General features: G+C 38.0%; 1 protein-coding gene across 2 annotated transcripts in view; it reads left to right on the top strand.

The window, feature by feature from the left end:
• The first annotated feature begins 581 nt into the window (after positions 1-581).
• Positions 582-12,063, top strand: part of LOC127660522 (ubiquitin carboxyl-terminal hydrolase 10-like) — a 44,999-nt gene continuing 33,517 nt past the window's right edge. For both annotated transcript variants that reach the window (XM_052150835.1, XM_052150826.1), the window contains exon 1: positions 582-834. In XM_052150835.1, coding sequence (XP_052006795.1) covers positions 811-834 — 24 coding nt within the window. In that variant the 5' untranslated portion in view covers positions 582-810. The remainder of the gene's footprint in view (positions 835-12,063) is intronic.

Below are 12,063 nucleotides of genomic sequence, written 5' to 3'. Positions count from 1 at the left end.
TTAAGGATTTTTAGATATTTTTACAGGAAAACAATCAAAAAATTATTATCAAGAATACGATTTTTGCCCTAAAATCAAAGGTCTTACTAGAAAAAAAGCAATTATGATCCATCCTGAATTTTCTTAATAAAACAAATATGATTGTGCCTGGTAACATGTGCATGTATAATGGCTAGAAATAGCATTTTAGCTTAGCGTAAAGCTGACAATTTACACAAGGTTTATTTCTATTTCTTGTGCTCCAACCTTACTTCAAACTTACTTAATATAAATTTACTTAATATATATATATATATATATATATATATATATATATATATATATATATATATATATATATATATATATATATATATATAATAAATACAATTATAAAAAATACTAATAGAATACTAATTATATCTATATAGCAATATTAACAGAAATGCTAAATCAGAAAGAGAAAAAAAGAAATGTGAGAAATGTGTCCAACAAAGTAAAACGTAAATTAGAATTTGCGCGTCATTGTGGCACTCCCACCCTACTGGCCAGACCTCAACGCTCGCGCGCACTAGTTGTAGAAGGTCGCGCGCGAACTACTGGCAGCACAAGGCGCGAGATAAAGATGGCGGCGACGGTGGGGGAAACAGCGTGATATGCTGAAGTAGTGGCACTGAACCAGAGTACTACCACTGTATAAAATGGATAACATGTCGCAGTAGGTGTTTACTGGTAATACCAAGTACTACAAACTCACCGTAACCCCCCCACCCCCCCCTTTCCCCCGAGAGAGCATTCATCCTGTGATTGTGGAGAAATCACCGGGAGAGCATGGCTTCTGCGCACAGTAACCAGGTAGGGAAATACGTTTAGCTCTTTCCATGTTTGATTTCCTATCAGGTTCATTCGGATCGCGATATCTTTTGAAGTCGGTGTTTGTCCTGTACTGCACTTTCTATCAGAGTGTGATGTGTCATTGTTAAGCGTGCAGCTTAGTACTGGAGTTCATTGAATCGGCGGCATGGTTGCAGGCCCACATCCACACGCGCTTATCCAAACCTCTCACTTTCAGCTAGCTAGCTCCCTTGCGCTTGGACAGACTTTGCCTGCACGCTTTAACGGCCACGTACAGTTGTCAAGAGTCCGTGTATGTGGGTTTACGGTGAGTGTGTGATTCATTTTTTTGGACCACGAGCGTGTGCGTGGCCCATCTGCTCGCGCTGCTGCAGCGGCCTGACCACGCGCGCGTGCTCATTTAATAATGGTTATTAGCGGGCTAATGTTTTTCCTCAACGTGATAATAGCGCGCTTTAAATGGCATTTCTATCATAGGTTACGTGTCTGCAATACTCGACCGAATGCACCAAGAGTGAGAAGTGTTTATATGAAGTGTGTTTAGTTAAAGATGAAATAGTGTCGTGTCGTGCGGCTGATGTAGCGAGATAGGCCTGTTGATTGGGGGCGGTATCGCTTCCCGTCCTCAACCCCATTCAAACTCTTTCATTTGAGTTTATTCAATGTACGACTCTTATATTTTCAGTTACACTTAGTCAACAACAGGCTGTTTGTTTATGTGTGTGGCTTCTGACAGGTTTTGGCGTTTGAAGTTAGCTATAACTTTAAAACAAGACACTCATACCCTGGTAGCATGTGGACTCTGTTAGCTGCTTCATCATTGTAGCTAACACTGTTAGCAACATACAGAATAAGTGATGTGCTTTCAGTAGTGTAAATTAATGAACCCCCAAATGTATTTACTGTTCAGAATGGGGTTGTCATTTATGTGTACTCTTGGAGTGCAAGTCATTTCCACAAAGTTGGACATTTGGCAGCTCATGGCACAAATATGGTCCAAACCAACAGATATGGATTAATTGATTTGGAAGTAACAGTGTGCACATTTTTGTGTGTATGCATGATAGACACCTTTTATTTCAAAATTAGATTTTAAAATGTAATTTTTACAAAACATTTCAAATGAAACTGGAAAAAAAAATTGAAAGATGGTTTTACAACAGTTGTGAAAGAACCTACTTCATCTGTGCATTCGTTACGGGTCGGGTATTTAGTTGTCTGGAAAAATGCATCAAGTAAGTGAATTAATTAGTTTTGTTCCCTCCATGATCAACTTAAATAAAAATACATTTCTAAATTCAGTTTGCACTCGAAATGAAAAAACTGTTAAAATAAAAATGATAGTGTTATAATAGTGATCCTAAAAATACAACAACAAAATATATATATATATATATATATATATATACACACACACACTGGTGTCAAAGTTTGAAATAATGTACAGATTTTGCTCTCTATGGAAAGAAATTGGTACTTTTATTCACCATAGTGGCATTCAGCTGATCACAGTGTATAGTCAGGACATTAATAATGTGAAATATTACAATTTGAAAAAAATCCTCCTCGTGCAGCAATGACCGCTTTGCAGATCCTTGGCATTCTAGCTGTCACTTTGTCCAGGTACTCAGGTGACATTTCACCCCACACGTCCTGTAGCACTTGCCATAGATGTGTCTGTCTTGTTGGGCACTTCTCGTGCACCTTACAGTCTAGCTGATCCCACAAAAGCTCAAAGGGGTTAAGATCCATAACACTGTTTTCCAGTGTCTGTTTCTTTGCCCACTCTAACCTTTTTGTTTTTCTGTTTCAAATGTGGCTTTTTCTTTGCAATTCTTCCCATAATCCTGCGCCCCTGAGTCCTGTCTTTACTGTTGTTCATGAAACTGGTGTTGAGCAGGTAGAATTCAATGAAGCTGTCAGTGGAGGACATATTTCTCAAACGTGAGACTCTGATGTACTTATCCTCTTGTTTAGTTGTACATCTGGCCATCCACATCTCTTTCTGTCCTTGTTAGAGCCAGTTGTCCTTTGTCTTTGAAGACTGTAGTTACAACTTTGTATGAAATCTTCAGAAGCACTGCATAGCGTGGAGTGGTAGTGGCGTAGTGGGCTAAAGCACTGAACTGGTAATCAGAAGGTTGCCGGTTCGATCCCCACAGCCACCACCATTGTGTCCTTGAGCAAGGCACTTAACTCCAGGTTGCTCCGGGGGGATTATCCCTGTAATAAGTGCTCCAAGTCGCTGGATAGAAGCGTTTGCCAAATGCATAAATGTAAATGTTTGCCAAATGCATAGCCTTCATTCCTCAAAACAATGATTGACTGACGAGTTTCTAGAGAAAGCAGTTTCTTTTTTGACCTAATATTGACCTTATTGCATGTCAGTCTATTGCATACTGTGGCAACTCAAAAACAAACACAATGTTAAGCTTCAATTTATGGAGCAACTAGCTTTCAGCTGTGTTTAATATAATGTCATGTGATTTTCTAGTACTAAATTTGCAACTTAGCATGATTACTCAAGGATAAGGTGTTGGAGTGATGACTGCTGGAAATGGTGCCTGTCTAGATTTTATTCAATTACTTTTTTTAAATAGTGATTGTGCTGATTGATTTTTACATCAGTGATGTCCTGACTATACTTTGATCAGTTGAATGCCACTTTGATTTCCTTTCGAAACACCAAAATTTGTTCATTATTCCAAACATTTGGCCGACTGGGTGTCAAACATGCAGGTGGAAAATTACTTACACAAATGACATAAAAACAATTCTAAATGTAAAAATAATTAGAATGAAGATAATAATCACTGAAATATAAATCATGGTTGAGGTAAACGTGTTTTTGTATTTTGTTTTAATCACCGATGTATAGGCTGCAGAGTTGTGGTCACAATGAACTGCTCTGTGGAAATAAAGTGAACTGAACCCAAAGCACCTCCTGAGCTGAGATTTCTGAGGTCATTCGCAGCACTCATAGATGATACGGTGTTCTTGCAAAAAAAATAAAAAATTCAGAAGACCGGAACAAAGAGAGTGAGAACATTTTACATGTGCATGTTCCACGAGACTGTACGCCTCCATACAAACAGCGCGTCATATATGCGCGTAGAAGTCTTTTGTCACCTGTTCTTAATAATATAATAGTGTGTTTAGCGTGCATCTCTCCATAAATTAACAATGTTCAGACAGTCTCCTTGCTGGTTTTTCCGACACATTCAGAATCATTACCACTTTTGTCGCGGTGGCTCGCTTCGTGCGTGCACTTGTAAAATATATACTTTAAAGGCTCATTATAATGGTTTAGTATTTCTCTGTAACGTAGAACAGTGTTAACAATGTTACTTATAACATTCTTTCTCAGCCCTGGAACTCAAACCATTTTCTGATGCCCCCCAATATATATATATATATATAAGTAATTAAATTTAATATCATAAATATATGACAACTAGTCGACTAATGGCTTGAACTAATGACTACAATTCGTCTAGGAAAATCTTTGGTCAGGGGCATTCCTAGTGCATGGTATGGATACACAAATAGTTTAATATCGATGGAAGTGTTGATACAATATTATGAGAAAGTATTGCTATATATTCATTTTGATTGTGGTAGTAGTAATGTTAGTTCAGTTAAACTACCTGTCAATATTCTTGATTGTTTTACATTTTATTGCACAGAATATGCATACTTATGCTTATGCAAAAACAATTGTTTTTAAAGGTGTTTTATTCAGGTATGCAAAACACACATCTTTCATCTAAGGTCACCTTTTTTCAAGCTAATTTGTCCAAATTCGTACTAGTTAAAATCACTTAAAATGGGTACTTTAAAGGGATACTCCAGCTGTGGGAAGATGAATGTGTATTTAATAGTGGTCATTTATGTAGTAGAAATGTGAAATTATTTTTGAATTTGAAGCATTCTAGACTGAGAAAAGGCAAAAAATTTATTTTTTTTACTCATGTGGCTGAAAGACAACAACTCCCAGAATGCACTTGCTTTGCCGCACTTACGAGGCCACTCCCAAACCACGATTGTGCCGGGTGTCCAAACTCTGTACATTACGTCTTAGTAACAAAAAGAAATACAAAACAAATACTCACTTTACACTAAGCCGTCCATTTGTCCCTGCAGGCTTTGGCTGGTGTTTCCAATTTATCTTTGGGATCCTGAAATAAGTTTCCAGGACCCCCCTGTCCATGTGTGGTACAAAACTTGGGTGCTCAGTTACACATGCTAGTGGTGCAGTTTCATCAGCGGATTCAGCGATCTCATGCAGAAGAAAATGGCATCGCTGAAATTCGCGACAGCAATAGGACTCTCTATCTGTTTGCATAGACGCACAGCGAGAGCACTGACACCACCAGTTCGCCCCAGCTCGAGCTCTTCCTCCTGACCGCCAAGCAGGTCTTGCTCCCCTGCTGCAGCAGCTGCTCCGGCCGCCTCTTGTTCCTCCATCTCCCGCAACTGTTCGTCGCTGTATTGCGGCTCATAGGTAGCTGCGAGCATCCGATTCACACAAAAGATCTTCGAAATCCCCATCTGTCATTACTTCAAAACTTTCTTCCGCCATCGTGATTAGACTATTATACAAAGTTTTACAGAGCAAGAGCCTGTTAGCTTAGCTTAAAGATGGCTGACACTACCTTTACATTCTATGAGTAAGATCCCGCCTCATATAGGAGTGGTGAAAACATGCGGAACTAGCTACTAATTCTGGCTGTAGTTTAAAGCCTCTGTCCCAAAAATCCTCCGATGACGCAAAATGACGATTTTTTCCAGACTAAAAATGAAATTTTCTCTCATATCATGGGGATATGAGGGGGGGAAGCAGGGTAATTCGAAAATACTACTGGTTTTCTACTGATACAAAGCTTAATGCTTCATCCTGGAGTATCCCTTTAATCTTAAACACTTAAAGCTTTAAATGCATAAAAAAGGACTGAAAATATACTTCTGGAACACCTACTATGACCTTTCATGATTTTTCATTCCTGTTTATTCTTTAAAAATGGGCAGTGCATAATTGTTGCAACTCTTTTTGTGTTGTGATGAATGTTTACTATTGTTCACACATCATAATTGATCAAAAAACAAACAGTTTGTTGGGCTTGAAGCAGCAGTAGCTATGGTTCATTATGATGTACTGCTACCACTGCATTCACAAATGTCAAACAGATGTGAAGTTAACTGTAATTTAGAATAAATTCACAACGTTGTTGGAATACCACATGGTATAAACGATAGTTTCTGAATTACTTAAGTGCATGCTTTAAGTGCATGCTGCTCTACACCATTGGATGTCCTTGGCCTGGTTCATACTTTCAACCATGTTACAAGCTCTGTGAGCCTTTGTATCTATTAACAGTGTGTGACTAACTTTGCCAAACATTGTTAACTAGAATTGTGCAATGCTGGATGGGATATTTCAGATAAAATCGACTAAGATGAGTTCTAGCGTGAAGACCTGAACTATAAAAGGAATTTGGAAGTATTGCAGGTCTGGGTGTGGCAGTTTATGATGAGCCATGTTTAGCCGATATACCTTGTAGCCTAATATAGAGAAATGAGAACTTTTGGCAGCTGATGGGCACTTTCCAAGTATGATGGCATCTGTTTTTAAAGCTCAGTGAGCTGTTATGCACTGGCAATCCCAATTGAAATAACACACTGTGACTTGGGGATGGTAGCACAAAAGTAAATTTTGATCATTGAGATTCATTGTGTAACACTTTGCATAGCAATGAACTAGCTTTCTGTGCTCCATCTGAAGGTGCCATACCTATAAAATAGGTTTGTCTGTATAAAAGTGCTTGTCTGAACTACGGAAATGTCCTGAGAAGTAGGGCTGGGTGATAAAACGATATCAATATTTATCGCGATAATAAAACACGATATCGACAAAAAGCTTTTGAGTAATTTTTTATATTTAGCCTGTGTTCTACATCTAGACATGCCTGTTGCTATAAACCGTAGCAGTTTAGCTTTCTTATCGTATGTTTCCACTCAGACACCACTGCCCCCAATGCAGTTTTGTAAAGACTAATTAGACTTTTTAGCATTTAGTTCTCTTTTTTTTTTTGGAAATTCAAAACAATTTGCAAATGTGATTCAATATTGTGATAAATATCGCATGCTAATGCGTGCCAGGTCACTTTTGTGGCTAAATTATGCCGCCTCTGCCAAATGGGGATAGAGGCGGGGTCATCATCCAAGGTGAAGATCAGGCCAGAGATTTCAGCACAAAAACACTCCATTCTTAAATCCCAGATCAACATAGAATGAAGAATCATCAGTACTGGTCAGTAGATGAAATGAGAGCTCCGACTATTTGGTCTGATGGAAGTCATCAACGTTAGATAAACGCTGTCTGCCTAACGAGGACAGGATCAAGTATATTGTCTCTGAACTTGCCAAGTTGTGTATGCAGCACACAACAGTACAGGTTAGGGAAAAAATTTAATAAAAATTGAAGGCACCATACAAATCAGTGTTCATTTCGTGGGCTAGCCAATCTCAATAGTCTGATACCTCAGCTTGAGTTTCCCTCTTGCTTGTGAAATGGGCAGGCTGTGTGAGACGTTGTTACCAAGGCATCATATTAAGGGGGTGGGTTTAGGGCAACAACTTAAGGACAGTTGGCCCGATGGTGGGAAGGCAGATAGATTTTGGTCTCGAGGTCTGAGGCTGTTGGCCCCGGCTAATCAGTTGTTAATCCTGGCTTGCAATGGCCTTATGGTGGAAAAACGACTATTGACTTTCTCAGATATTGTGGTCTTGTTCGGCTGAACAATAATGCTGCTAGGGCTGGGTATTGATGCAGATTTCCCTGTTCAATTCCAATTGATAAGCTTTTGATTTAATATTGATTCATGTGGGTATATTTTAGTTACAGATTTTGCTGTCGTAGCATCTACAATATCTTGGCATGATGTTGCACAAATTTTGTGTAGGTCTCTTGAGCGCCCTAGGAGGAATATTAAAAGTTTAGCGCCTGCGATTTTCAGACCGTTCAAATTGGCTGACTTCCTGTAGGGTGGCACTAATGGCTGTTTAGTTTGAATATTGTTCGGTTTGATGAGAACTATGCATATACCAATTTTGGTGACTAGGTGAAAAAGAGGCCCCTGCACGCCCCCCCCCCCCCTTCAACTTTTCTCAGCCCTATTGGTCACGACTCTGTGTGTGTGCAAATTTCAAGAATTTTCACGCATGTTAAGTACCCCAAAAGTACAGAAAAAGTATTAAAGAATAATAAAAATCCTTAGAAGAACAATAGCGCCTCTGCACTTTCAGTGCCTATGTTTAGAAGATCACTAATTAGGCACTTTAGAAGTTGTAAGCAGCCAGGTTTATAACCAGAAAATCCAGTGACACGCCTGATGGGTTTGTTTGACATTTTTTCTTGAAATCACAGTGTGCTTACCTGTTCCACTGCAGCAAAATGTAGGTTATTACTTCAAAAGAATGAGTGAAAGACTTGAGTTAAAATATTTTATTATGCCATAAATCCCAAGATTTATCTTTTAATCTATGCAAAACCCTCCACTACAATGATAGGAAATCACTCGCAACCAACTGTTGCGCTGTGCGACTAATTTATATGTTTGGCAACTGGATGGTAATTGTTTAGATTTCACTCACCGGTAATTGTGTAGTATAGTGTTGGAGTATTCAGTAGCGAGATCCTTTAACCCTTTCCCCACCAAACGTGGAATTTTCCGTGTTTTATGAAAAAACGCTTCCCCGCCAAACACGGAATTTTCCGGGTTTCCGTGTTTTAGGTGTTATACGGTAAGGAAGACCCCCATGTTTTGAAAGAGTACGCAACTCTTTGATCAAAGAAACAGACTGCGATCGTCTCAAACATGAAGAAGTGGAGTATGAGAAGCTCAAAATATCAGACAGAAACATGCCTTTTTCTCAGCTTTTTGTCTGAAATGTTGTTTTTTGACAAAACCTACCTCTGTTCAAGTCGCAATAAAAAAAGAACAAATGAAGATAAAATAAAATCGTTTTTTTTTTTTTGCCTAAAAGCAGAGGCCCAGATCTTTATTTTGATATATAGCATCTTCATATATTCATGGAAGAAAATATTCTGCGGGCCATTAAAGTTTAGCGAAAATCGTCAAAAACCCTGGCGGTGGCTGGCAACTTTATTTCAAAAACGCTGGCGGGGAAAGAGTTAACTGCGTGTTGAGTAAAAGGTGTTCCTTGTAATGGGTGTCGAAAAACTAGATCCACATGACCCATTAGTCAGTGAATAATGACTCTTTTAATACCCTTTCTGTTCTCTACACTTGGTTGTTGATCAAAACAACAAAAAATAAATATTTAATTCTAAACCTCCTTGGTACAAATTAGGTTAAACCATTCGAGTCCTCTCCTGTGTCTGTAAATGAACGTGATCATTTACAGATGCTCATTTCAGAAATGCCTCTCTTGTTAAAGAGACAGTAATGGTTTTAGCGTGTGTTCAACGAATCATTGTAAATACTTGTAAAAAGCATTATTATGCAATTAAACTTTAAACATGTAACAACAATATATGCAATATAATTTTTTTTTTTTTTTTGTTCATTTCAAAAGCCAAAATGATACAATATATCATATACATTTTTTTCCTATTGTACCTAGTTAGGTCACTTGTATAATTAACGAAGAAAATTTCTTTCATATGTCTTTATAGCCCGACCGATACCGATTTTAGAGGGGGAAATTCACAAATTATCGATATGGTGCCCAATATAGTTAATTTTGTATCTGGAATGAAAACAGATTTTCTGTGTAGATTTTGCACTGATATGACTATGCAAAGGTACTCCGAAGGCTGCTTTCTGAAATATTTTTATCAAATAATTATTTTACATTGTCAAATTCTAGAAATGAACACTGAGAAAATAAAGAATAAATAAAAATACAATAAATAGCTTAAACATCAGTACTGTTTAGTATCAGTCAATTGCTGACCATTAAAATACAATAAATAGCTAAATAAAAATCAGTTCAGTATGTTTGGTATCAGTCAATTGCTGACCAAATTGGTCACAACATGCTTTATCACCATCGATCATCATTTTCATGGGAAAGCATTGCTGCCACGTCCGAGTACTTTAGCCCATCTCTACTAGCTTTATTAATATGGACTGATTCACAAAGCAGAGAAAATACCTGTATAGGTCGGATGGAGCGTCAGAGAGGTTAAGATGAGAGATGTAACCGGTGTTTTATAAAGATGAAGTTATCCGTTTTAGGCATTTCTCTTCACCCATCACTAGTTCTGGTAGCATTTAACGCAACAGTTTTTGCTGTTTCTGCCTTGTCAAAGGTGCTATAGTATGAGCTGCACAATGCGATGAAGCAAAACTAGACTGCTCCAATGTCACACACGGTCACTTTTTAAAATTAATTAACAGGAACGATAGTGTGATCGTGCTGCTCTCTTGCAGAGACATGGTGTTAAGTGCATGTCAAATTAACCGTATACTGCATGTTCATGCTCACAGTGCGCTCTGTAGCACAGATTATTGTGCTGATTCCAATATTATAAAAGGCAAAATTATTGATCTGATTTGTTCATTTGTGTGGTCATATACAAATTAAGTTACTGTACATGTTAACGAGTATACATTTGTGTGGGAATTCCCTAGGGCTGCCCCTGAAAGTTGACCAAACAATAGTCGATGAGAGGAGTTTCGGTAGACCAAGTTTTGGTTGGTCGCATGGAAAAAAGAAACTCGGCAGGAAACTGATGAACACCGGTATTACCACTGGTATGACGCCAGGTGGTACTATGGGATCATTTTCATTGCACAGGGTTAGGGTTAAACCTAGGTTTTTCCAACACATTCAGGATCATTACTGCTTTTGCCGGTGTCGTTGTGGCTCGCTTCGTGCGTGCGCTTGTAAAATGTATATTTTAAATGCTCGTTATTATGGTTTAGTATTTCTCTGTAATGTAGAACAGTGTTAGCAATGTTACTTATAATATTCTTTCTCAGCACTGGAACTCCAACACTTTTCTGATGCCCCCCAAAATATATATGTTTTAGTAATATAATATCATAAACGTGCAACGACTAGTCAACTAATGGCTTAAATGAACGACGACTAGTCGACTAGGAAAATCTTTGGTTGGGTGCAGCCCTAGAATTCCCGCATTATAAACGTGGAACTTGCGGGAATTGTTAAAATTGTGCGCAATACTGCGCTGAATTTCATGCCCTGCAATGTAATCATGTAGTGTTTCTCTATAGATGAACGATACAGTTACTGCATTAACCTTGTACATGTGTTAAAGTACAACATGACAACAAGAATTGTAGATCCACCGGTCTCCCGGTGTCATCCACACCAACAATCGTGACCGTTGATTAATTTGTGGTAATTCCCACTCCAAATGAAGGGCGAGTGTGAGCTTAGTACAGCACATCTGTGAAAAAGAGGCAAAGAGGCATTCATTCTGTTGTGATTGCACTAGCCATCCAGAGGCCGTTGGATTGCTGCTTTCTGTTTGTCCCTTGTGGTGCCATTTCAGCAATGTAGGTCGGTGTTTGGCAAACAGTTACTTGTGCTTGAACTGCAGTTTCTCTCTTTTCATGCAGCTAATAGTGAATGTGACGAGAGGATTAAGTGCACGTTTAGTGAGTGTTTTTAACCTCTGACACTTTCAGGCCTCCCTAAATACCTGCATGGCTATGAAGTTACTGCTGAAATATCACACCTTTTTTAAAGCTGTCAAATTAAAAAGTGAAATTCTAATATTCATCCAATTTAATAGAAAATGATTTTTTTTGGGAGGGTTTTGGATGTGTGCCAAATAGGGCTGGGTATTGATGCAGATTTCCAGAGTTGATTCCAATTCGCACGTTTTCGATATCGATTCATGTGGGTTTATTTCAGTTACAATGTCCGTTTTGCTGACATATACAAGAAATTATCTTACAGCTAATGCTGAAACTTATACTGGAAACTTTCTAACTTGGTACATTTATGAAATTATTTGACATTTTATTTCATTTATTTTTCATCATTTTAGATTTTAGAAAATGCAAAACATTCCATTTATAAATATGATGTCTTTAATATAATATTCTAAATGATTTTTCATATATATTGTTACATGTTTACATGCATATTTACATTTTTGTAAAATCTTAGCATCTGGAACCTTTAAAATTAGACACTGAATTTTTACTTTAGCATCTTATCTATAGGACT

This window comes from Xyrauchen texanus, chromosome 2 (genome assembly GCF_025860055.1).
Source record: "Xyrauchen texanus isolate HMW12.3.18 chromosome 2, RBS_HiC_50CHRs, whole genome shotgun sequence".
Classification (NCBI taxonomy): Eukaryota; Metazoa; Chordata; class Actinopteri; order Cypriniformes; family Catostomidae; genus Xyrauchen; species Xyrauchen texanus.
This window is presented reverse-complemented; position numbering and strand designations above follow the sequence as displayed.